At 64.0% G+C, this 25,512-nt stretch overlaps 1 protein-coding gene across 2 annotated transcripts; it reads right to left on the bottom strand.

The window, feature by feature from the left end:
* Positions 1-1,245: 1,245 nt before the first annotated feature.
* Positions 1,246-25,234, bottom strand: ITGB2 (integrin subunit beta 2). Of its 2 annotated transcripts, none has more exons than XM_051839974.3 (16): positions 25,164-25,234; positions 17,137-17,197; positions 16,405-16,493; positions 13,857-14,037; positions 12,813-12,983; positions 11,831-12,072; positions 10,808-10,963; positions 9,980-10,075; positions 8,353-8,442; positions 7,391-7,528; positions 6,384-6,571; positions 4,806-5,050; positions 4,194-4,413; positions 3,710-3,921; positions 1,878-2,044; positions 1,246-1,646 (listed from the first exon to the last, which is right to left on the bottom strand). In XM_051839974.3, the coding sequence occupies exons 2-16, from the start codon at positions 17,192-17,194 to the stop codon at positions 1,584-1,586; spliced, it is 2,316 nt and encodes a 771-aa protein (XP_051695934.2). In that variant the 5' UTR covers positions 17,195-17,197; positions 25,164-25,234; the 3' UTR covers positions 1,246-1,583. The 2 variants fall into 2 exon arrangements, with proteins under 2 accessions (XP_051695934.2, XP_051695937.2); XM_051839977.3 differs by lacking the exon at positions 25,164-25,234 and adding an exon at positions 19,167-19,377.
* Between the last annotated feature and the right edge of the window lie 278 nt (positions 25,235-25,512).

The raw sequence follows: 25,512 nt of genomic DNA, 5'->3' as shown, positions 1-25,512 counted from the left end.
GCCCTCGTGGGAGGGGTCGGGGAGAGGAGGGCAGGTAGGGACCTGCAGGGCCACCAACACTGAAACAGTGAGGGGCGAGGGTGACCTGTGGCCTATCTGCAAACAACACGACTTGGTTCCGTTGTTTTTAAATGTTTCAGACGATAAAATAAGCCAAATTATTTTCCTAGATGTGAAATGATGTGGCACTGCTGATGCGGTGAAAAGTTAATCCTTGGGCCACATATAGCAGTCGCCATTGGTGTTTTTTTTTTTTTATGAATAGATGTTTAATCAATAACTTTGTAGGAATTTTAATAGAGAAATTATTTTTTGAGAAATTCTTCAATACAAATTAATGGGGTGGCTCTTGTGTTGTGATACAGTGGTAAAGCTGCCATCTGTTACACTGACATCCCATATGGATGCTGGTTCGAGTCCTGGCTGCTCCACTTCTGATCCAGTTCCCCGCTAATGGCCTGGAAAAGCAGTGGAAGATGGCCCAGTGTTTGGGCCCCTGCACGCGTGTGGGAGGCCAGCCGAAGCTCCTGGGTCCAGGCCCCTGGCTCTGCACTACCCTGGCTGTTGCAGCCACTTGGGGAGTGAAGCAATGGGTGGAGACCTCTTTCCCTCTGCTCCCTTGCTCTTGCTCTCTCTGTAACTCTGACTTTCAAATAAATCAGTCTTTTCTTTTAAATGGCAAGTATCATCTGGAAATACGTTTGCATGCTTGGCTCCCTCGTGTCGAGGCAAGCAGACCTGAGCGACGGAGCACCTGCCTGCAGGGGACGTGGAAACGGGATACGCTGGTCACAGCAGCCCCTGCCCACTCTGAGGCCCAGGGCTGCTGTTCCCAGCAACGGGCACGTGGGCTGCTGGGCATCTCCATGCCTGGGTCCTCATCCTGAGAGACCACACACCACCTGGGCTCATCCACGCATCACCTGACCCCGGATCACCCAGGCCACCCGTGGGAAACAGAGCTTCCTTTAAAACTCTCCCCGGGTTCCGGCTTTGCCCACCACAGTTCTCTCCCAAGAGCAGGCCTGTGCCTGACAGGTGGCAGAAGAGGGGCGAGGGTCGGCAGGCTCAGCAGCAGCCCCCGCTGCCGGGGCTTCCGCGTTCTTTCTGGAAAGCTGGCCAGCACGCATGCTTGGGCCGGCAGGTGGGGAAGGGGCGGGGGAGAGGCCAGCAGAGCGCTGCACCCTCAGAGCCCACCTCTGACATGGGGGCCACGGGGCTCAGCTCCCATGTACAGCCTGTGTGGAAGTTTTATTCATTTTTTATTACACACATAACTGATTCGAACATGTCCACCCTGAGAAGTGTAAGTATAAATAAACGCGCGCCACCTCGGGTTAGGCTGCACTGCTTGCCTTCACAAGGAAGACACGCATCCACACCATGACTGAGCGGTGCCGTTCTACGTTTCTCTCGAAGACTGTGGCCAGAAGGGGAGGCCACCCCCCGGCTCTGTGAAGGGGAAGGGGACGGTGGACTTGGGCTAAATGGTGACGTGAGCAGCGCCATGGCCTCAGCGTGCAGGAGCCGCGGTGCAGGGGTCCCAGCGGGTGCGTCCAATGTCCCGCGGGCACCAGGTGCTCCTAACTCTGGGTAAACTTCGGGTTCATGACCGTGGTGGTGGCACTCTTGAAAAGCGGGTTATCCTGGTGGGAAAAGCACACACGGACTTGTTGGGGGGGAGGCTGAGGGGCAGAGCTTCGGAGGTGCTAGGTCGACGCGGACGCTGTTGCTTTGGGGAAGGAGCCGAGGTGGGGTGGCTTTCGTGGGTTCCGGCCTCAGCAGCGAAGCTAGTCCCCAGCAGCAGAGGCTGTGCCGGGGGCGGGGAGGGTGCGCACCACGCCTGCAGCCTCCTGCGCCCAGAGGTGCCCACTTACATTGTTCCACTGGGACTTGAGCTTCTCCTTCTCAAAGCGCCTGTACTCCCGGAGGTCACTCAGGTGGGTCAGTGCCTTCCAGATGACCAGCAGGAGGACGCCGATGAGCACAACGCCCGCCACGGTGCCCCCGACGATGGCGGCGATGTTGGGGCCCTGCACACACTCTGCGGAGGAAATGGCCACACAGAGTGTCAGCCCCCCCTTTCCTGCTGGCCCCAGGGTGTGCCCACAGGTGCGCCACAGGTGCACACGGAGGAGCCGAGTGGTGTGAGGACACGGTCCTGAACCGTAGCCGTGGAGCACGGAGGGAGCCAGCCCTGGCTCCCGCAGGAAACAAGAACATCCCAGTGACGGGTGGAGGCCCTGGCGAACCCTTTGTTCAGGGGGGCGGAGGCCAACCAAGCCAGAGCCTCCCAAAGGGCAGTCACCACTCATTCTCATTCACCTGACCCTGGCACGAATTTGCCTACGTGGTCCTGACAGGACAGCGTCCACCTGGCCCTGATAGGACGGCGTCCACCCGGCCCTGACAGGACAGCGTCCACCCGGCCCTGACAGGACAGCGTCCATCCAACCTCTGACAGGACAGTGTCCACCCGGCCCTGACAGGACAGCATCCACCCAGACCTGACAGGGCAGCGTCCACCCAGACCTGACAGGACAGTGTCCACCCGGCCCTGACAGGACAGCATCCACCCAGACCTGACAGGACAGTGTCCACCCAGCCCTAACAGGGCAGCGTCCACCCGGCCCTGACAGGACAGCGTCCATCCAACCTCTGACAGGACAGTGTCCACCCGGCCCTGACAGGACAGTGTCCACCCGGCCCTGACAGGACAGTGTCCACCCGGCCTCTGACAGGTCAGTGTCCACCCGGCCCTGACAGGACAGCGTCCACCCGGCCCTGACAGGACAGTGTCCACCCGGCCTCTGACAGGACAGCGTCCACCCGGCCCTGACAGGACAGCGTCCACCCGGCCCTGACAGGACAGTGTCCACCCGGCCTCTGACAGGTCAGCGTCCACCCGGCCCTGACAGGACAGTGTCCACCCGGCCCTGACAGGACAGTGTCCACCCGGCCCTGACAGGACAGCGTCCACCCGGCCCTGACAGGACAGTGTCCACCCGGCCTCTGACAGGACAGCGTCCACCCGGCCCTGACAGGACAGCGTCCACCCGGCCTCTGACAGGTCAGTGTCCACCCGGCCCTGACAGGACAGCGTCCACCCGGCTGCCTGCTGAGTTATACCAACAGAACTTGGATCTGTCACTGTTCTGTGGAAAACCCAGCGCTGGCCCCTGGTAGGCCCCGGCGTCTGCCAGGACTCCTGGGGCCCCGTGATGACCGTGGCCCCCGCCCCCCGGCCTGGTGCTGTCATCCTCCTCTCCTGCCCTCAGGGACCCTCCCCTGGGCTCCTGCAGTCCGCACACGGGGCCCGAACACGAGTACACAGGGCTGGGGTCACCAAGCCCGCAGCTGTTACTGGGAGCCGCACGGACAGGCGGCCATCCGCTCTGGGACGCAGCAGCGCCCACGGTCTGGGCCCCTGGATTTTCCCATCGTCCTGGGGGACAGCCTGGCAGCCGTGGCTCCAAGCCTTGGCCCCTCGATATCAGGTGGCAGCTGACCTGGGGTTGAGCCGTGTGGTGTCCCCCAGTGTGCCCGTCACAGGTCAGAGAACTGACGGGGGTGGGAGGAGTGGGACAGGTGGACTGGCCAGCAGCGTCCACGCGTCGCCACCGAGAGACCCCTCCTCTGCAGCGCCCCCCCCCCCCCCGTGTGGGGAGGTCCGGGGCCGTGGCTCTCGTCACAGGCCCGCCGGCCTCACCTCGGCTGTCCTCCACGTGGACATCATAGTTGTCCATCCCTTGGCGCTGGCACAGGGTGAAGGCCATCCAGCAGCCCTCCGAGTCTTGCTCCTTGCACGTCTTGCACGTCTTGCCCCGCAGGGCCACGTCCACCAGCTGCAGGTTTTTGCACTGCGTGCTGCAGTTCTTCCCAAAGGGGCCCTTGTCGAATTTCAGGCACTCAATGCAGGAGCTGCGGAGGGGGAGGGGCTCAGGTGTGCACGTCAGATGGGGCCCACGCCAGCGCCTACCGAGAGCCAGGCTGGGGTGGAGGGCGGAGGGAATGGGACACCTGGCCAAAGGGGCCAGGAGAGGGCCCAAGCCTGAGGCCCCCAGAGAGACAGCCCCACAGTGCAGTCAAACCTGGGGCAGGGGTGGTCAGGCGCTACGGCCTGCTGAGAGCCCCCTGCCCACATACAGAGGTGGGGCCGCAGCCGAGCACTCCAGGGGTGGGGTGACACTCACATGTACTGGCCGCAGGGCGAGGTGCAGCCCAGGCACTCCTGGCACATGGGCGGCTGGTACCCCTTCTTGCACACACACACGTTGCAACGGCACTGTCCACGGCCGCTGCACTCCACGCCCTGCGCATCCAGGCAGCCGTCCGTGGACTTCTTGCACTGGCACGCCGAGCCCTCGAAGCCGTCGTTGCAATGGCACTGGCCGCAGGAGCAGGACCCCCTCTCTGGAGACAGCAGTGGCCACTGCTTTGACCCAGGGGCCTGGAGACGCTGCTGCCCTGCTGGCTGCTCCCTCTGCTGGGTCATCGCCCGGCCTCTTCCCACTGCCCCGCCTCTGTCTGTCCCCCCTCCTGCAGCAACGGTCCAGGTCCTCCTCGCCCCACCAGCAACTTCCTGGCTAGCCTGGACCTCCACAGGCCCACCTGGATGATGGTTCCTCCCCAGGGCCCTGACGGTCACCCACTGAGGTCACCTCCCCCTCACAGACCCACCCTCTGGGCAGGGGAGGGCTCTCCTAACCACCCACGTGTCCATCTGTCTGCCCCCCGTGTCCCACGCTGTCTGCCCCCCCCCCCCCACTGGACAAGCAAGCGAGGCCTGAGTCCGGGCCACTCACTTTTGCCACCGCAGACCTGGCCGTCGTAGCGCTCACAGTTCATGTTGTCGCACTCGCAGTACCGCCCGAAGATCTGCTTGTTGGGGTTGTCGCTGGTGTGGCACACGCACTGCCCGCAGATGCAGTCCCCCAGCCCTGAGCAGACAATGGAGCTGTTGTCCTTCCGGCAGCTTCCCTCCAGCTCCTGGCTGCTCCTGCCCTGCGTCTGGCACTCACAGTTCTTCCCGGTGTAGCCGGCGTCGCACCTGGCGGGGAGGGAGGGACTCAGCGGTGGCCGAGACACCTGCTGTTCCACGCCGCGTCTGCCCTTCCTAAGTGCCAGGACGTCGTGGGCAGGAGCACGCGTGACCTTGGCCCGAGGCGCTCCTGCAGCCACGCTGTGGCCCCCTGCCCGCTGTCGCCTGCCCTGGGGCAGCACTGCAGCCGTGTCACAGCCCCCCCCCCCAGCCCTGACTGCGAGGTTGAGAGGATGTGGGGGCAGGGACGGCAGAGGCAGGCGGCCACTGAGGCAGGCCCAGGGCAGTCTCAGAGACACCACTGCTGCAGCGCTGCTGGGGGGAGGTGTGGGGACGGTGGGGGCCGGGTGAGGGTGAGGGACAGAGCAGCCCAATGGGGCAGAGACCGGGCGAGCAGTCAGAGGGGAGACAGCAGTCGTGCGACAGGGGGTTGGCCCAGCAGCAGGCCCGGCGGCTGTGGCTCTGGCCCCTTCTGCAGGCCTGAGCGGGCGTGAGGGTGCCTGTGTAGCCTGGCAAGGTGCGGTGTGGGCCGAGGGAGAGGTCCTGGGGTGGGCCAGTCCTCCGGGCACGGAGCCGGGCAGGAGGACACTCCCAACCCCTGCACCGAGGATGGCACTCCGCCGCCCTGCTGTCTGCTCCTGGCCTCTCCAGGTGTGGCAGGTGAAGCTGTCCAAGGGGTGTGGGCTCAGCTTGGCCACCCTGGGGGCCCCAGGGGCTGAATGAGACAGGTGTAGCTGGACACGTGCCTCTCGGTCGTCACCGCTGCCGTGGGGATGTGTAGGAGCCCAGCAAACACCCACCCTGGGATGCCTGCAGGCGTGGCCCTGCTCAGGACCCGAGCGTGGAGAGGGAGGAAGAGTGGCCATGGCGACAGAGGGTGTGGCTTTTTGACCCTCAGGGGGTCAAGGCCAGGTGCTCAGCCCACCCATGTAAGCCTGGGCCCACTGTGCCCACCCCCTACCCCCCAAGTGGGGTGTCACGCCCCGTAGTGCCCCAGCACTCTGGCCTGCTACTCCTGGGTTCCCCAAGTCAGAGAGAATGGGTTGTGGGGGAGGGACACAGAGGCTGGATGGAGAAAGTGACCAGTGCAAGGCCACAGCCACCCCTGAGGTTCCTTGTGCCTTGCTATGGGTCCTGCCTATGGTGAAAGGGTGTCCCTGCCGGCCCTGCCTTGGGCCCCCGCGCCCAGAGAATGCGGAGCGTGGTCAGCATTGCCTGCCGACGGCCTGGCTCGGGGGTCAGAGGAGAGGGCGTGGGGGGTGCTGTGCGTGGAAGCCCAAGTTTTCCTTCTGCGGGTGGAGCCGCCAGGCGGGCTGCGTGCCGAGGGTCCCGCTCCCCTCACCTGCAGACGCCGCACTCCATGGAGCCCTTGCCCCCGCACAGGCCACGCTCCTGGCTCTGGTCCCGGCACCGGCACTCACACAGGGGGAGGACCCGCACCGTCACCGTGTCGGTGAAGCCCAGGGCCCGGATGACAAACGACTTCTCCTGGATGCACTCGGAGGCCGTGACCTTCACCTGGAAGGTGACCTGCAGGGGGAGGGGCAGGGCTCAGGCCGGGCATGGGGGGGTGGGGGTGTCCTGACCCTGTTCCCGCCCCCGGCCAAGCTGGGCCCTGGGGGCACAAGCTTGCCCAGGGTGGGGGCGGAAGTGGATCCTGCAGGGAGGAGCAGGGTGAGAGGGCGGGGGCGAGCTGGAGCCAGGCTCTGTGCTGGCAGACACAGCAAGGCCAGCACCAAGGACCTCCGGTGCCTGACTGGGGACGGTGTCTTTGGAACACTCGCCATCACACAGGCAGGGAGAGGCATCTGGAGCCACTGTGTGGGGACAACTTGTCCACAGAGCTCGTCCCTAAGCCCAGCGGGTGAAGACGCTGGACAGGGAGTTAGATTCCGACCCCAAGCGCAGGGGTGAATCGCAGCCTGAGAGCACCGGGGCCCCACCCCCAGGCGGCAGTGCCGGCCCCTCGGCCCCGGGGGTGGCACAGAGAGCAGAAGCAGCCAGAGCAAGTCCGAGAAGTTCTGGGCAGAAACTCGTTTGCGACCCGCGAGTAACACTGTGAGTGTTACTTCACAGCGACAGAGAAACTGAGTGACAAAATTAAACCTAAAATACCGGGGCCATAACTCGAGGCCTGTCGCCGGTCACTGTGTGGTCCACGCCTTTGTGTTTTTCTCAGAAAACAAAATGAAGCAAGCAAAGAAAAACCAGGCAAACCCTGGCAACTGCGGCTGTGAGCGCCCGTGTCTGCCCCACCGCTGTCGGCTCCGAGCCTGGCTGAGGGGCGCGTGCCACACCCTTGCACAAGGAGTGCCTGGCCCGCTCAGCCACAGCCCCTTGCCTGCTCACCGGGACGTTGATCTGCACGTCGTCACAGTCCCCTCTGCGCTGGCCCAGGAGCGTCCCCTTACTGCAGAAGGAGTCGTAGGTGACCCTCAGGGAGTCAGGCAGGGCGCTGTGCTCCAGGAAGACCCGGGACGACAGTTTCTGCGGCAGAGGGCGAGGGCGGCACGCTGGGGTGAGCTGTCCCCTCCCGCCCCCTGCACCAGTGAGCACGCTCTGAGAGCTCTGCAAGGCGCCCTGGGCATGGCCTGGCTGCCCACTCCACCGTCCCGCCCAGCTACAGGAGCCCAACGCGGACCCAGGCCCTGAGCCCCACCAGAGCTCCTCCCTCCCCACAGAGCCCCTAGTGCCCAGCGCAGGACGGGGCTGGATGGCCTGGAGTGATCACCGCACGTGCTGCCGGGGGGGTGAGCTGATGACAGTGGCATCACCCGTGCCCTCCACCTAAAGACCCAACCCCGCCAAGCAGCGCCTGGAGCACAGGGCCCCTGCTCGGGGCTTGGGGGATCCCGAGAGGCCATGAGAAGCAAAGGGGGTCCCCTCAGGGGCCTAAGTTAATGCAGCAGCAGCGGTGTTTAGAGGTGCTCCTGGCTGAGCCCTGCCGAGCCCTCAGGACACCTGGCCTGGCACAGGGCTCCTGGGATGGACTGCAGATCCAGGTGGTCCCGTGTCCACCAGGGACCATGGCCCCCAAAGGGGCAGCCCCGCTGCAGCCGGCCAGGTTGGGGGCGGCAGAGATGAGGCCCAAGGCAGAGGGTCTACAGCCTGTGTTTCTGGGGGCGCCCAGCGGGGGTTTGGGGCAGCACCATCGATGAGTGGGCAGGGAGCTGCCTGTGGGCCGTGGCTGGGCCAGTGCGTGCCGAGGCTGACGGATCCCCGAGGGAGGCCAGGGGCGCTCCCCCCACAACCCCTGTGCTGCCTGCAGGAGAACGGACAGGCTGGCCAGACACCAGGGGCGGCGGACTCACGCTGTAGGCGTCCTTGATGAGCTGTACCACGTTGCTGGAGTCCTCAGACAGCTCCCCGACGGCCGACTTGGGGATGATCTCCGTGAGTTTCTGTCGGGCAAGGAGAGCGGGGGCCGCCGTCAGCACCCCGCCGTGGGAGCCTTGAGCACCCTCAGCTGTTGGCTCCCGGGAAGAAGGAAGTCCACACTGCCTGGCTCTCGGACTTCCTGGGGGGTTTTCAGCTGGGGACGACGCCGGACTGGGCAGCCATGCGTGTCCACCTCCGCTGGAGCCCTCTCACCCCCGGGAGGGAGGACAGGCGGATAGCCCCAGCTCAGGGTGACCATCAGGAAGTGATAAGTTCTGAGGGTTTGTGGGATTCGATTTGAGTGGCGATTGTGTTACCCAGCCCTGTGACAATCAGCTCGCAGGCCAGTCCAGCTGGCCCCACATATGGGCCCCAGGCCAGACCTCTCTCCACACCTGCCGTGCTGCACCAAAGAAGGTATAATTGCTTCGTCTGCCCAAAGCACTGAACTGGTGGTCGGCCACTTCCCAGCCCCGAGTAGGGTGCGCTGCCCTCCACGGAGCTCACGAGGACACAGCCCAACCTCCCCTGGCCTCCACTGCCTACTCCCAATGTCTCGGCCATGGACCCCCTGAACCTTGTCCACAGAGGATAATTTGGCGCTTGGGGCAGCCGCTCTGAACTCAGAGCGGTGAGCTCCGCAGTCCCCTCCATAGGCACCCTGGCCTCACCCTCAGGCAGAGACCAGTGCCCCTCACGGATGAGGACCGGCCTGGGGGAGGGGCGGCTAGCAGTGCTGGCATCCCATATGTGAGTGCTGGTTTAAGTCCTAGCTGCTGTTTCAGGTCCAGCTCCCAGACAACGCACCTGGGAGGCACCAGGTGATGGACCAAGTCCTTGGGCCTCTGCTCCCCATGTGGGAGACCCTAATGGAGCTCCTGGCTCCTGGCTTCAGCCTGGCCCAGCCCTGGCTGCCATTTGAGGAGTGAACCAGAAGATGGAAGACCTCTCTCTCTCTCTCTCTTCCTGCCCGTCCCCCCCATCATTCTGCCTTTCAAGGCCTGGGCTGCTGGTTGTAGCATCAGGGACTTGAGGTGCAGGGCAGGGCCCGCTGACTCGGGGGAAGGGTCACTGGACTTCAAGAAGCAAGAGCTCCACATCGCCCGTGAGTCGCCGTCCGGCCCCGGGACCACGCGCTGCGCCAGCTCCGAGTGCCGCGGGCGCCCTCCGGGCAGGGAGCAGCAGTGCTGCCTTCTCTGTGGGCAGACTTCCGTCATGGGGGTTCTCGCAGCAGGCCTGGGCCGCCCACGGCCTGCACATGGCCAGGAAGGACTCGGCCCTGGGAGGCCACCTCAGAGCTGGGCACGCCTGCGGGCAGCGGGGGAGGAGCGGCGTCCCCTGGAGGAGTCGGCCGCGTGCCCGCTGTCAGCTCACTGCTGGGAGTTGCGAGCTGTCCACACTCCAAGGGGTGGAGCTGGTCTCTCCTGGCCGCCCGCCTGACACAGCCGCTGAGACCACCCAGAGCCGTGAGAGCGGGGCCACTGGCCCGGGAGTGCGGACCCCGGAGACCCTGCCCCCGCAGCCGCGAGCCGGCTCGGCCAGGCCTCCCCGCCCCCGCACCTCGTAGGTCTTCACCATCTTCTTGGTCACAGCGAAGATGGGCTGGATGTTGTTCTCGGCCAGCTTGTGCGCCAGCTGCCCCACCGACGGGTAGTCCTGCGGGAGACCGCAGCTCACGTCGCCGGGGCCTGCGACGAGCCCCTGGCAGGGGGTGGCCCTTGGGCTGGCGGTCACTGCCCTGGACGGGGGACACCGCACCCTCTCGGCCACAGAGCCTCAGCTGGAGTGAGGATTTGCTGCATAACAGGCTCACCCCACCCAGAGTCAGCCCCGTTCCCCTCCCCTGTAGCCCAGTGTAGGGGACCCTGCCTGTCCCTCCCCTGTGACCCTGCCTGGGTGACCCCGCCCCGTCCCCTCCTGTGTGACCCTGCCCTGTCTCCTCTCCTGTGCCCCCCCCCCCACATGGGTGACCCTGCCCCCTCCCCTCCTGTGTGACCCTGCCCTGTCTCCTCTCCTGTGCCCCCCCATGGGTGACCCTGCCTCATCCCCTCCTGTGTGACTCCGCCCCGTCCCCTCCCGTGTGACCCTGCCTGGGTGACCCCGCCCCCTCCCCTCCTGTGTGACCCTGCCCTGTCTCCTCTCCTGTGCCCCCCCACATGGGTGACCCTGCCCCCTCCCCTCCTGTGTGACTCTGCCCTGTCTCCTCTCCTGTGCCCCCCCACATGGGTGACCCTGCCCCCTCCCCTCCTGTGTGACTCCGCCCTGTCCCCTCCCGTGTGACCCTGGCTGGGTGACCCCGCCCCGTCCCCTGCTCTCTGCAGGCCCTGTGCCCCCCTCCCCGTGGCTGGGCTGGGGGAGGGGTGGGGAAGGGAGGGAAGGGGGGCTCACGAATTCGTTGCTGCGCCGGTACATGTTTCCCTCCAGGTGGCATTGGCCGTCATTGGGGGTCAGGATGGCGCCCAGCTTCCCATCACCAGCAAAGTGGAAGCCGTCGTCGGTGGCATACACCAGCAGCCGCGTGACATTGCGCCAGCCGATTTCCTCCTGAGAGGGACAGGGCCTGGGTTACCTGCCTCAGGTTCCCAGCAGGGCAGCTGGGGAGGGGCGGGGCAGCCTCAGGACTGGCTCGGTGCCTGCTCCCCTCCTGGGAGCAGTGGCCAGCGCCAGGAGGAGCCTCGAGAAGCCCCTGGGAGTACTCGAGGCGTGGCAGGGGGCTGGAGGCCAGATTTAAATTGAGACAGAGGCGTTACCGAGCCCAGGCAGCTCAGACCTGGAGCAGATGCTGGGGAGAGGACGGCCGAGAACCTCCAGGCCACACTCACGGCTCCCAAGTACGAAAGCCCGGGCCCGGGAGGCCACGCGTGGAGCCGAGTCCCTGAGGGGACAGACAGCCCTGGAAGGAGTCGCATGGCAGCACGCGTGGGTAGCCGTGACCCTGCACGGGGGTGGACAGCGTGTCCAGGGCACACTGGGGACTGGGAGTGTGTCATGCTAGGAAGTGGGCGGTGCCCCAGGGAAACTGGGCCGGAGAACCATGGCCCTGGGACACAGCGGCAGGGACCTGTGTGCAAAGGCCTGGAAGGGGCTGGGTCTACCCGGGTGACCCCCAGGCCTGGGCTGCCAGCGGCCTGCTCCACGCACGGTCACATTAGGGTTTCAGAAGCTGTGTCCGAGCTCTGAGTGACCACGGAGGCTGCGGTGCTTCTCAGGGCCCTGCCTCCCTCCCTACCCGTCCTGCCCATGGGGCTGGGGGCTGATGGGGCCTGTGGGGGTCGCCCCCCATGCCTAGGCTGGCAGTGCCATGGGCTCAAGGCCCCAGTCGACCCTCCAGCCTGTGCCAGTGGCCCTGCAGCCCCTGGGGGACGCCCAAGTTGGGGGCCTCTGGAGATGGAGCAGGGGCAGCAGCCTCACCGGGCACACGGCGACCTGCATCATGGCGTCCAGCCCGCCCTCGGGGGCGTCCAGGTTCCCGGAGATCAGCTGCTTGCCAACCTCGGTCCGGAACTGCTCGGAGTTGCTGGTCAGCTTCAGCACGTGCCGGAAGGCAAAGGGCGCCTGGCACTCCTTCTCCTTGTTGGGACAGGGGTTCCTCAGCTTCTCGGGGTGCGTGTTGACGAAGGGCAGCACCGTCTTGTCCACGAAGGACCCGAAGCCTGAGGGGGCGGGCACGAGACCGGGAGGCTGCCGGCTAGCCAGTCTGTGGCACCGTGCGGGACGGGCGGGTGCTTGTGGCTGTGTGTGCCACTGTGCACGTGAGTGGGTGTGAGTGTGTGCTGTGCAGATGTGTGGCACGAGTGTGTGCTTGTGGCTGTGTGTGCCACCGTGTACATGAGTGGGTGTGAGTGTGTGAATGTGTCTTGTGTGCACATGTGGTCTTGTACACATAGGACTATGACCGTGCATCCTGACATACAGAGAGCCCAGCAGAGGCAGCACTGTTCCCAGGAGCGGCTGAGGAGGGGTGAGCAGCCCCACCCCTTAACCACCCCGACACCTGGGACTCGCGCTGTGTATACACGTCAGTGCCAGCCAAGCACCAAGACGCCGGCCCGGCAGAGTCTGCCTGGTGCCCTCTGGTGCTGGGATGACGGTGCTGTCCCCACGCCCCTGAACGTGCCTGATCTCACCTGTCTTTAGTTCTTAATAACCAGCACAGTGGGGCTTTGACCTCTTAAATGTGACAAAAATCAGGTGAGAAGGAAGAAGAGGATGAGGGAGTAGGGGCTGGACTGAATCCATAGTCTCGGGGGCTAGTGACCAGCCCCGTCCCTGGGGACACAGACCCAGGCCTGGCTCGGCAGATGCCCCAAGGGGCGCCTGTGCGTGGAGCCTGCTGTCTCCTGCCCTGGGGACCAGAGGGTGCAGGTGCCGTCCGGACTGGGGAGGGCCTCACCGACACGGCCGGACTCGGTGATCTCGTTGAGGGCGCGGAGCAGGTCTCCGCCCAGCTTCTTGACGTTGATGAGGTCGTCGAGCATGGAGTAGGAGAGGTCCATCAGGTAGTACAGGTCAATGGGGTAGCCCTTGGCCCGCCGGAACGTCACGTTGAACGCAGCCGCCTGGCCTGTCCGCGGACGGGGGCGTGAGCGGCACGCCTGGATCCCCCCATCCCCACCCTCCTCACCCTCACCTGTCACTGTGGCCGGGCAGCGGGGCTCACACACACACACACACACACACACACACACGTCTGCTCCAGCACAGCTGCCTCCCCAGGCCAGTCTCTGAGCACCCCAGGGGCTGTGTTCTGAAGCTGTCCATTTGGGCAACTCTGGTTTCAGCGTCACGCGGGACAGCCCTGGACGCGTGCTCCCACGGGGCAGGGGGGTGACGCAGCTGGAGGCCCTGGCCTCCAGGACCGCCCCTTTTCCTTATAAGGAAGGGCCTCAGTGATTCACCAGAGTAACGGGAAGCGGGGTGTGCAGGTGAAGCCCCAGGTCTCACCCCCACAGGCAGGACGACAGAGGCAGAGTGGCTGAGGCATGGCGGTGGGAGGGCAGCCTGTTTGGCCACGAGGAAGCCACTGCTGCCCACCCCAGGCAGCGTCTCACGCAGGGCAGACCCAGGGCCCGAGGGAGGGAGTAGCACTGCCGCACCGTGGAGTGGGCGGGGCTGGGTCCTCTCCAGCTGGCACTCAGATGAGGCCACACCCCCAGGCCACACCCCCAGCAACGGACCCAGCTCAGCTGCCCCTGCCTCAGACCCATGGAGATGGGTGCCAAGAGGCGTCTCATTTCTTAAACAGAAAACAGTCCCTTGGCTTTCTTGGCTGCGCGACTTATCAGAGCCTTGACTCTGCCCAGGGCACCTGCAGCTCAGACTTTGGCCATCGGGTGTTCAGCAGCCTTGGGCCTCACCTGGCCCACCTCCTTGCCCAGCCTGGACACTCCCGGCTGGCTGGCCCTGACACCCGGGGCAGGGTAATCTCCAGACCCACCTGGTCTCAGGAACAGCGTCACTCTCTGTGGGGACAGCTGCTTCCGGCCCCCGTCCAGCTCCTCCTGGGGCTCGGCCAGGCTCCTGGGGTCCACGATGTTGTCCAGCTCACAGCCCTTTGCCCGCAGCTGATCCCGGGTGTCGCAGCGGATGGAGTCGGGCTCCCCCGGCGCTGTGAAGTTCTGGGGAGGGGCAGGCGGGAGGCTGCAGGAGGTTGCTGGTCCTGGGGGCCTAGGCCCCTCCTTGTCAACACCCAAGACCCCGGAGGGAAGAGAGGGTGGGCACCTTTCCCCATAGGAGTCCAGACCAAACCCAGCGGGGAACCCCAGCACACAGCTCCCGCAATTCAGAAACAAGCTTGGGGGTCCCGGGTTCAGGGCACTTTCCTCCTGGCCACGTTGTCCCTGCAGAAGTCCCCTAGACTCTGACCGGCAGGTCCGGGCACCGGGCCCTGGAATGAGCAGATGAACGCCGCCCAGAAGGAGCCATGGGTGAGGGACAGCAGCAGATGGGCCAGGCCGGGATGCCACATCCTAGTACGCTTTTGGTACCCTCGTGGCTTCAGGAGCCACACTCACATGGTCAAGAAATGAAGGAAACCAGCGAGAATATTGGCAAAGACATCTGAAGTGTAGTCCCCACGGGAACACAGGAACCGTCCGTGTGAAAGGCCCAGGGCTGCACGGGGAGGGTCACCAGCCTGGCTAAGGACAGCTGGGCTTGGGCCACCTTCCTCAGTGGCGAGGACAGAGGCACCGCCCATGCACAGCTCCTGCACAGGTTGGTGGTGACTCTCCCCCCACCAACCCCCGAGGGAAGGAGCAGGTGGGCTGGGTGGGGTGGCAGCCTGGCTTCTCTCAGAGAGGAAGCAGACCCTGGGAGATCTCTGGCCCCAGGGCCAGGGCAGAGGGGTACAGGGCCGGCCTGGAGCATCTTGTTATCCCAGAAAACAAGGAAGAGCTAAAAACATGACAGACACCTGTCCACGGGACACAGGCCAGCTCAGGGGATTCCCGATGTCCACGGGACACAGGCCAGCTCAGGGGGGTTCCTGGTATCCAAGGACACAGGGCCAGATCGGGGGGCTGCCAGTGGCCAGAGGGAAGCAGTGAGGGCACCATGATGAAGAATGAGAGGCAGGACTGCAAGCCGCTGGTCACACTCAGCGCTGAGCCTGTGGGCCCACCCAGACGCACGGGACGTGGTCAGGAGGGGGCCAGCGCCTTCTTGACCTGAGAGGCAGTTGAGGAGCCTGTGTCCCCTGGGGCAGGCCGGGCCTGTGGGTGGTGCTGGGTGGGGGAAGCAGGTTTGCAGCCTCGGGGGTCTCCCCAGCGACGTCACCCTCAGAGCCTGGCAGCCCCGTGGGTGCTCCCCATCCCAAGTGTGGGGACAGAGGCTGAGTGTGCCGTCCCAGCGTGGAGCTCCTGCTAGGGTGCAGCCGGACGAGACGCTGGAGGGACAGAGCCAACCAGGGCCACTCGGCAGCACCCACACCGCCAAGGGCGCAGGGGACAGTGGTGACCGAGGAGCCCTCCCGACAGTCGGGAGGTCTGCGTGCACAGTGCGTGACCCGGGGTTACATCAGCCTGGACAAAGCCTGCTGAGGTGGCTGGCGGCCTCCGACCAAGGCAAAATCTCCTGATTTTGATACATGTGGTTATCAAATGTAAACACGCGTGTTTATCAAACCGCATGGGTGAGGTTTGCACCTGAAGTCTTGCTCGCCAGGCCCTGGCCTCATGCCTGCATACCACACTCAGTGGTTGGGAAATGTATGCGTGTGTGCATGTATGTGCATCGCGCACGTGCATGTATATGCATTGTGATCATGTGTGCACGCATACACATGCATGTATGAACATATAGGCCCGCACGTGTGTGCACATGTGTGTGAATGCACGTGTGTGTATATGAGCACGTGCCCGTGTCTCCACATGGGCCTGCACGGTCAGAGCCTTGGCAACCCTGAGGAAGATGGTGTGAGCAGGATCCAGTGCCCCTCCAGGGAGGGGGATACTGTCAGGATCTGGGGTCCCCCCGGGAGGAGCCCTCTGCTCCAGGGGCTGGGTGCACCCGGGGCTGTGGCTCGGGGAGGCCGCCCCCTGCTGTCTTCCCCTGTGCCTGGGTATCTTCTTCAGGGGGAGTCGCCTGAGAAACACAGGAAACGCTGAGGGACGGGGCTAAGGCCCCACGTGGGCACCCTCTGCGATCCCCCGCAGTGTCCTTCCCTCCCTGGGCACTGGGGCTGCCCCCGGAGCTCTCTGGGGTCTCTGGGCGTGGCTCACTCTCTGCAGGTGGCCGCCTGAGTGTCCGGGAGGCCCCTGAGTGGCTCATGCCAGGCTTGGGGGCGGCTGCAGCGCCGTCCGTCTCTGCCTCTCCCAAACAATCCTCGCAGCCCTGGGCTGCTCCTGCTCCCCTGCGGACATGGGTGGGGGGCGCCCTCCTGGAACTCAGGTTTCAGAGGCTGGGGAAGGGCCCTGCCCAGGGGACGGGACGACTGCTCAGCCATGAGGAATCCCCGGTGGCCACGGCAGCCACGCAGCTCTTACCAGCTTCTGGCACCAGGCACAGCCAGGCCCCGACTGGATGCAGTCCCGGCAGTTGCTGACCTTGTACTTGGTGCACTCCTGCGAAAGGACTGAGGGAACAGATAGGCAGTGAGGGTTCGCCGGGGGACAGAGAACACAGGTGAGGGTGACCTGGGGGACAGGCAGGCCGGTGAGGGTGCCCCAGGGGACAGAGAACACAGGTGAGGGTGACCTGGGGGACAGGCAGGCCGGTGAGGGTGCCCCGGGGGACAGAGAACACAGGTGAGGGTGACCTGGGGGACAGGCAGGCCGGTGAGGGTGCCCCGGGGGACAGAGAACACAGGTGAGGGTGACCTGGGGGACAGGCAGGCCGGTGAGGGTGCCCCGGGGGACAGAGAACACAGGTGAGGGTGACCTGGGGGACAGGCAGGCCGGTGAGGGTGCCCCGGGGGACAGAGAACACAGGTGAGGGTGACCTGGGGGACAGGCAGGCTGGTGAGGGTGCCCCGGGGGACAGAGAACACAGGTGAGGGTGACCTGGAGGACAGACAGGCCGGTGAGGGTGCCCAGCCCCACCCTGGCAGAGCCACGTGGAGGCAAGTGGAGGAGGAGGGTCAGAGAGGCCACGAGGGGTGGGGCGAGGCGAGACCAGTGTCTGCAGCCCCAGGGGGTCCGCGTCAGCCCCCAGCCTGAGATGACCGGGAGCGTCCACGCAGGCCAAGGCAAACCCTGGTCTTCCCCGGCAGAACTCACCAGACCCCAGGGAGAGCAGCCCCGCCAGGGCAAGCAGCAGGGGGCGCCAGCCCAGCATGTCCTGTGGGGAGAAGGGGTGCCGGGGTCTTGGTGACAGGGCCTCAGCTCAGACACTGGGGGCTGACCACCCCCAGAGCCCCTCCCTGCTGACCTGGGGCCTGAGAATCAGGTAGGGCACACAGGTGAGTCCCTGTGCAGGGGTGAGACAGTGGGCTGCACCCCTGCTCAGGTGATCAGGGTCCAGGAACAGCCGACAGAGGACCCTATCACTCACCATACACTGTACACACCACACTCAGTACATACATACACATCCACACACTTGTGCAAAAGCACACACATGCATGCATGTCACAAACATATGCATATATGTACACAGTGGGGTGCCCCACTCTGCTGAGGGCAGAGCCGTGCCTGGTGCGCCCCCATCCTTGGTGATGGGCACTGGGTTGGGAACGGGGCTCAGCAGGTGGCAGGGCTGGGTGAGCAAGGCCGGGCAGTGCCTGGGGCAGGACCCTCCCGCCCTCCCCTGGAAGTGCGCAGAGTAGCCTGGGGCAGGCTTCTGCGGGGGTCCCTGGGTGGGGAGGGCCCCCTGGTCCGGCGCCCTGGGAGCGTGGGCCCTGCAGCTGGCTGTGGCTTTGTCTGCCGGCAGCAGGGAGAGGGTGCCCCAGCAGGCAGGAAGAGGCACCCAGCCCAGGACTGAGTGTCATCACACCACCCCCAGCCGCACAAGGTGGGGCTCTGAGGCTGTGGAGCCTGCTCCCCCTTGCTGCCTTCACAGAGGGGCCGGCAGGGTCACAGGGGGCTCAGGGCTCCGTGGGCACAGAGCCCAGCCCAGGCCCATCTGTGCTGTGGCCAGTGGGTCCTGCCATCACCCTCGCTCCCGAATCCCCGTGGGCCCCACAGCTCAGAGGCCCTGCCCAGCCGGTGTTCTGTCTGTCTGGAGGTGGCTGCTCCCACCCCCGCCCCATACATCCAGAAAGATGACCAGCCGGCGCCGCGGCTCACTAGGCTAATCCTCCGCCTGGGGCGCTGGCATCCCGGGTTCTAGTCCTGGTCGGGGCGCCGGATTCTGTCCCGGTTGCCCCTCTTCCAGGCCAGCTCTCTGCTGTGGCCAGGGAGTGCAGTGGAGGATGGCCCAGGTCTTTGTGCCCTGCACCCCATGGGAGACCAGGAGAAGCACCTGGCTCCTGGCTTCAGATCAGCGCGGTGCGCTGGCTGCAATGCACTGGCTGCAGCGGCCACTTGGGGGGGGGGGTGAACCAATGGCAAAAGGAAGACCTTTCTCTCTTTCTCTCTCTCTCTCTCTCTCTCTCTCTCTCTCTCTCTCTCTCACTGTCTAACTCTGCCTGTCAAAAAACAAACAAACAAACAAACAGAAAGATGGCCACCAGGGCCAGAGACGTCAGAACAAATCCCTGATCCTTCCCGCGAGGGCAAATGCAGAACCTGTGCCCTGGCTGGCTTCCCGGGTGCAGCAGTGGGCGGAAGAGGAGGTTTGGGTTCCCATGGAGCCCGCCCGGCCCCGGGAACCCCCCGTGTCTCTCTCTAGCCCTGCGGCAGGGCTCAGGCCGAGGCAGCGGGAGCTGCTCCCGCCCGTCCATCCAGATCCCACGGTCACCCCCTTGGCTGACGTGGAGGCCCCGCATCTCTTCCTGGGACCTGGACGCCGCTCTCCCCCCACCCCCCGGGCACAGGGTCCAGTGGGCCTCAAGACAGCCACTCCTTCCGCGACGGGGGCTGCTCCAGGGGAGGGTAGGGAGCAGCCCCTCCCAGGGGTCCCCATCACGCTCATGGCCCCGCGGGGGGAGCCGACACCACCACCACTTTGCACTATGGATACGGGCTGGGCACCCCCTCCCCCCGCCACCGCACCCCTGAAACTCCGGGAACCCCCTGGAATCTCTGTGTGGGGGAACTGAGGCCTCTGAGCATAGCTGGACGCCGACCTGGGCGCCGGCTGCACCTGTGCACCCCAGGCCAGCCCAGCTGGGTTCCAGCAAGACCCACACAGACCACAGTGCTCTGACCTTGACCACAGGAAGCTGAGCGGTGGGGAGCTGTTCCCTCTCCTCTCGTGCAGCCCCTCACTGGAGCACCAAGTGGGCACCGCCATGCATCACCTGGCCCTGGCCCTGTCCAGGCTCGGGGCTCAGGGGCTGCTGGCAGGCACCGGGCCCCGCCCCTGCTCCCTCAGCGGAGCCCAGACGAACGGTGCCTCGGAGACCTCACAGGGCGATGGACGAGAGCCAGGCTCCGGGAGGGACATGGGGCTTGGGGGTGGGGGAGGGCTGAGCTCCAGCCCTGGCACCAGCCCTCCCGCTGCGTGAGAACACAGAGAGAGGGAAGCAGCACGCCCCTCCCAGCAGCCGGCACCGGCCTCAGAGGCTCGGGCCCCTCTGCCACTCTGCCTTGGTTTCCTCTGTGGCAGGAGGGGACCGCAGGACCGGCGCCTGCTGCGCAGAGAGCACGCATCTGTGGGGCAGCATCAGTGCTGGCACACAGGCCCCCGCTGGGGGATAGGGGTGCAGGAAAACGGGGAGGCCCTGAGCCAGAGGCAGGCCCCAGACTCAGGCACCAAACCCCCAGTGAGGCCCCCCATCTCCCAGCACCTGGGGTCAGAGTCGCTCTTGACCTCGGCTTGCTCACCAGGGAAGTCCCTGCCTGGCACAGACTCAGGACGGGCCGTGTCCCCAGGTCCCCTCGCGGCAGCACCTGGGTCGCCCTTGCCTGGAACAGCATGGGGGCCGAGTGCTGACCCCTCTCACGGCCGGCAAGGACTGTGGTGTTGGAGGGAACACAGAACACATATGTTCACGGGAGAAGCAGGACACATAGAAGAGAGCAAAGAGGAAACACAGAGAGATCGGAAATTGCAGGCCGAGAGCAGCGCAGGGCGTGGGTGCGGGGACGGCTCCCTGTGGGGAGGAGGTTTGCAAAGTTGCAAAACCCTCCGGGGCCTCTTGGGGAACCGAGGCCCCCAGGCGCACCGGAGCTTTGCATCAGAGCTGACCCTGACTGCCCCAGGGCAGAGACGCCAGGGCGCAGCCACTGCGGCAGCGGTGCCTGTGGGGAGGAAGCCAGAGCCCCCACTCACCGGGAGCACAGGGCTCACAGGGCTCAGGGCAGCCTCCGGCCCCCAGAGCAGGCGCTTCCTGGGAGTGGGAGGTGGGCAGCAACTGCAGTCTGAAGCCGGAGTCGGGATGCAGCAGCGTTCCGCCGGTCATGGGTGCTCCAGACAGAGCCGGGGACAAAGGGCAGTGCACAAGCACGCAGAGGCCGGAGGCCTGGGCGCGCTCGGCCGACTGCTCCCGGAACCTCCACCCCCGGGCCCAGGGCGCGCAGTCGTGCTGTTGGCTCTGCTGTCGGGGAAGTCCAGCGGCAGAAGGTACCAGGGCCCCCGTTTCTGGCCAAGTGGGGTAACATGAGACCCCTCCCCTCATTACATAGACCTAATTATACATTTAAAACACTCCACTAGGAGATGCCACGTTCTCCATCCAAGACAGGGAAAAGCTTCGTGCCTGCCGAGGCCCCGGCGCCCCGGCTGTGGCCTGGGAAGCGGGGAGAGGCTGCCATTGTCTCGGGGACCACGCAGAGGAGGGACTGCGAGAGCAGACAGCTCGCACAGAAGCGGTGTAGAGGAACAACTTGTGCCTTGTGCCAAGGGGGCAGTCATCTCTAAGGAGAGCTAAGGCGGCACACACCCACGGGAGAAGCCCAGGGCTTCAAACCAGTGATGGCCCAAAGCAGAAACATAGCCTGTCACTCAGACGTGGAGATGTCAGCTTGCTGAGGCCACGTGTGCCACCTGTGACCAGCCACACAGCCACAGGCCTTGTGTGGCCACCCCATGGAAAAGTCTCACCCAGTGGAATCCTATGCAGGGGTGAACAGTGGCTCAGGCCAGCTCGACCTCATAGTGGCAGGTGAGTGGATGGACACCTGCCTTCCCAGCAGAGAGCAGGCGGGCAGCAGGGCCTGCACGTGCTGGGCCAGCTCAGAGGTGGCCTGGCCATGCCTGGCTCTGCCCTCCAGGGTTGGCTTTTTCACCTCAGGCTCACTCACTGGAGTGGACTGTACCCCGTCCCATCAGCAGCCAGCCCTGCCTCGGGAGAAGGTTTGGAGACTGGGGCTGGCTGTAGGGGGCTCTGGCCTGGCCTGAGCTGCGCTGGCCCCCACACGTGCAGGAAGACGGGACAAGGATCTGGTTCTGGGACATGGGCAGGTGCAGCCAGACGAGAACTCCCTCCAGGCCAGCTGCATGCAAGGCCCACGTGTCAAGACTGGGCCTGGGCCCAGCGACCGCTGTGAGTGACAGCAGTCAGTGAACGGGTCTCCCGGAGCACAGGGCCCGACCAGGACGGGGAGTATACCTCCTGTAAAGCGGGTCTCACCCACAGCCTCCAAGCCTCAGGCCCAGGGTGGGAGAGAGGGCAGCGCTCCCAGTTCAGGACAGCTTGGCCCAGGGAAACAGAGAGTGGATGCAGTTCGCACCCGGGCGTCACCTGAGACCGCCCAGAGCCTGGGAGGGGGCACCCCAAGATGGGGCTCCTCAGTGGTCTGGCTGTGCCCACAGCAGGGACATGTGTGCCACTCAACCCTCTGCAGCGGCTGGCACCCCATCCGCAAGTGGGGGCTGGACACCGGGCCCTGGCCCCGGGCAGAACCGTGGCTCCTGCACAGCCTCAGGGACAGGTGCCCAGGGAGGCAGGGCCCTGTCACCCGGGGCCGCCCGGCTCCAGGCTGCCCACCCAGGCTATCACCTGTGCGTCCCGCCAGGGCCTAGCCAGGTTCCGCCCCGGGAAGTGAGCTCTGAGCTTTGTCTTTGCTTATGGGGCAACTGGGCCATACACAACGGGCCAGCCTGCCCCTCACTCTTCACAGATGGGGACATTGCGTCCCAGGAGGCCTGGCCAACTACGCCTTCCAGATGGGGTGCAGGTAGACCCATGGATGGCACAGCTTCCTGTCCGGGGGTCTCTGCCTCCATGAAATGTCCGGGTGACAACTGCAGTGTGTCCCTCCCCCCAGCCCCGAATGCTGGCGTCTTCCACGTAAACGACACCTGCGAGGTGGGGCCACCAGCCGGGAGAGCCAGGGGTGCTGGTTGTCTGGGCAGGGCCAGCTCAGGCAGGATGAAAGGGGGAGTGGGAGCTAGCCCCAGACTGCAGGGTCCCTGGGATCCTTTCAACCCTCCCCCACCTGCCAGAGACCTTGGGACGGCCCCCAGAGGCCTGGTCATGGGTGAGGTGAGGCGGGGGCGCTGAGCCCGGGCTGTGGGGGGCAGCATCACACGTAGCACCTGCTCACAAAATAGCACCACCCACTGGGCCAGAGCAGTGACGGCTGCCTCCAGGGGACTGCACTGCACACACACCACACAGACACACACATCACACAGCACACACATCACACACACCACACAGGCACACATCACATACACCAGACACACACACATCACACAGACACACACATCACACACACCACACACAGGCACATATCACATACACCAGACACACACACATCACACAGACACACACATCACACACACCACACACAGGCACACATCACATACACCAGACACACACACATCACACAGACAGCACACATCACACACACCACACACAGGCACATATCACATACACCAGACACACGCACATCACACAGACACACACATCACACAGACACACACATCACACACACCACACACAGGCACACATCACATACACCAGACACACACACATCACACAGACACACACACCACACAGATAGGCACACATCACACACACACCACACAGACAGCACACATCACACAGATACACACATCACACACACCACACAGACAGCACACATCACACAGATACACACATCACACACACCACACAGACACACACATCACACAGCACACACATCACACACACCACACAGGCACACATCACATACACCAGACACACACACATCACACAGACAGCACACATCACACAGACACACACACCACACAGATAGGCACACATCACACACACACCACACAGACAGCACACGTCACACAGATACACACATCACACATACCACACAGACAGCACACATCACACAGATACACACATCACACACACCACCCACAAGCACACATCACACACACCATACAGATAGCACACATCACACAGACACACATACATCACACACACCACACACAGGCACACATCACATACACCAGACACACACACATCACACAGACAACACACATCATGCAAACACACACATCACACACACCACACACAGGCACACATCACATACACCAGACACACACACATCACACAGACAGCACACATCACACAGACACACACATCACACACCACACAAGGCACACATCACATACACCAGACACACACACATCACACAGACAGCACACATCACACAGACACACACATCACATACCACACAAGGCACACATCACATACACCAGACACACACACATCACACAGACAACACACATCACACAGACACATACATAACACACACCACACAGCCAGGCACATATTACACACACCACACACAGGCACACAACACATACACCGGAAACACACACATCACACAGACACACACACCACACAGACAGGCACACATCACACACACACCACACAGACAGCACACATCACACAGACACACACATCACACACACCACACAGACAACACAAATCACACACACCACACACAGGCACACATCACATGCACAACACAGACAGCACACATCACACAGACACACACATCACACACACACAGGCACACATCACATACACCAGACACACACACATCACACAGAAACACACACATCACACATACCACACACAGGCACATATCACACACCACACACAGCCAGGCACATATCACACACACCACACACATCACACACACCACACACAGGCACACATCACATACACCAGACACACACACATCACACAGACACACAGCCAGGCACATATCACACACACCACACAGACAGCACACATCTCACAGACACATACACATCGCACACACCACACAGACAGCACACATCACACAGACACACACACATAACACGCACCACATAGACAGTACACATCACATGCACCACACAGCACACATCACATGCACCACACAGACAGGCACACATCACATACACCAGACACACACACATCACATAGACACACAGCCAGGCACATATCACACACACCACACAGATAGCACACATCACACAGACACACACATATAACACGCACCACACAGACAGCACACATCACACAGACACATACACATCACACACACCACACAGACAGCACACATCACACATACCAGACACACACACATCACCCACACCATACATGACACACACATATCACAAGACACACACCATACCACAGACCCCACATATACCACACAGAAATGCACATACGTGCCATAACACACACCACACAGACACACACATCACACACACCACAGACCACACTTACAACACACACACCACACGGACACACACACACGCCACAGCTGGTGGTGGGGACACGCAGACAGCAGGGCGCTGACTCTGGCTGGGAGAGGCGGCGCAGCCGCTAGGGGGAAAGGCCTCAGGCCCCAGTGCTGATGGCCACACCCTTACCCAGCATCCCCCAGCCTGGGGGGCTTGCAAACCCTCTGCCTGAGCCTCCCCCTGGTGTGCTGGGCCTCGGGGCCCCCGTATCCTTGGGGCCCCTGACCTTCACCCTGGAACCGGAGGCCCTGGCACGTGCTCCCATGTGCTCCCCGGCCGGTGCTCCCTGTGGCTCTGCCCCTCCTCTCGCTGGGTCTTGGAGAAAGGGGTGCCCAGAGCAGACGGCTGGGACCCCCTGCTGCTGGTCAGCCCCGGCCAGGGCCACAGACACGGCCGCCGGGGCCACTCCAGGTCCTAGAGGGGCTTCCTTTGGGAAAGAGAGCAGCTGCCCCGGGACGAAGCCAGGGATGGGGTACTCCCCTCTTCCAGCCCCCCTGACACGGAGGGGCCCTGCACTCACCCTCGGCTCCGTGCGTCCCGGCAGGGCTGGAGGTGGCTTCGCCGGCCGTTCAGCAGGCTGGCTCTGTGGTCGGGGCTGGGACACAGCGGCCCCACCGTGAGGTCTGCGCTTCCTGTTCTCAGCCAGTTCCTCCGAGGGGGCGGGGTGACGTGTGGCGGGTTGCCCCACATGGGGCCGACGGGGTGCGCTCCTGTGGGCAGTGGGGACGGGGCCAATGGCGGCACCGGGGGACTCCCAGCCTGTCAAGGAGGGCAGTGGGCAGGAGCTGGGTCCGTGGATTTACACATGAGCCCTGAGCCTGGGAGACTGAGCCACTCGGACAGGAGACCCCAAGCAGGCCCAAGCAAGG

The sequence above is a fragment of the Oryctolagus cuniculus genome, chromosome 4 (assembly GCF_051225735.1).
Source record: "Oryctolagus cuniculus isolate XC-2025 breed Fujian yellow rabbit chromosome 4, ASM5122573v1, whole genome shotgun sequence".
In the NCBI taxonomy this organism is placed as follows: Eukaryota; Metazoa; Chordata; class Mammalia; order Lagomorpha; family Leporidae; genus Oryctolagus; species Oryctolagus cuniculus.
Note: the sequence above shows the minus strand (reverse complement) of the source record. Positions and strands in the feature narration are given on the sequence as shown.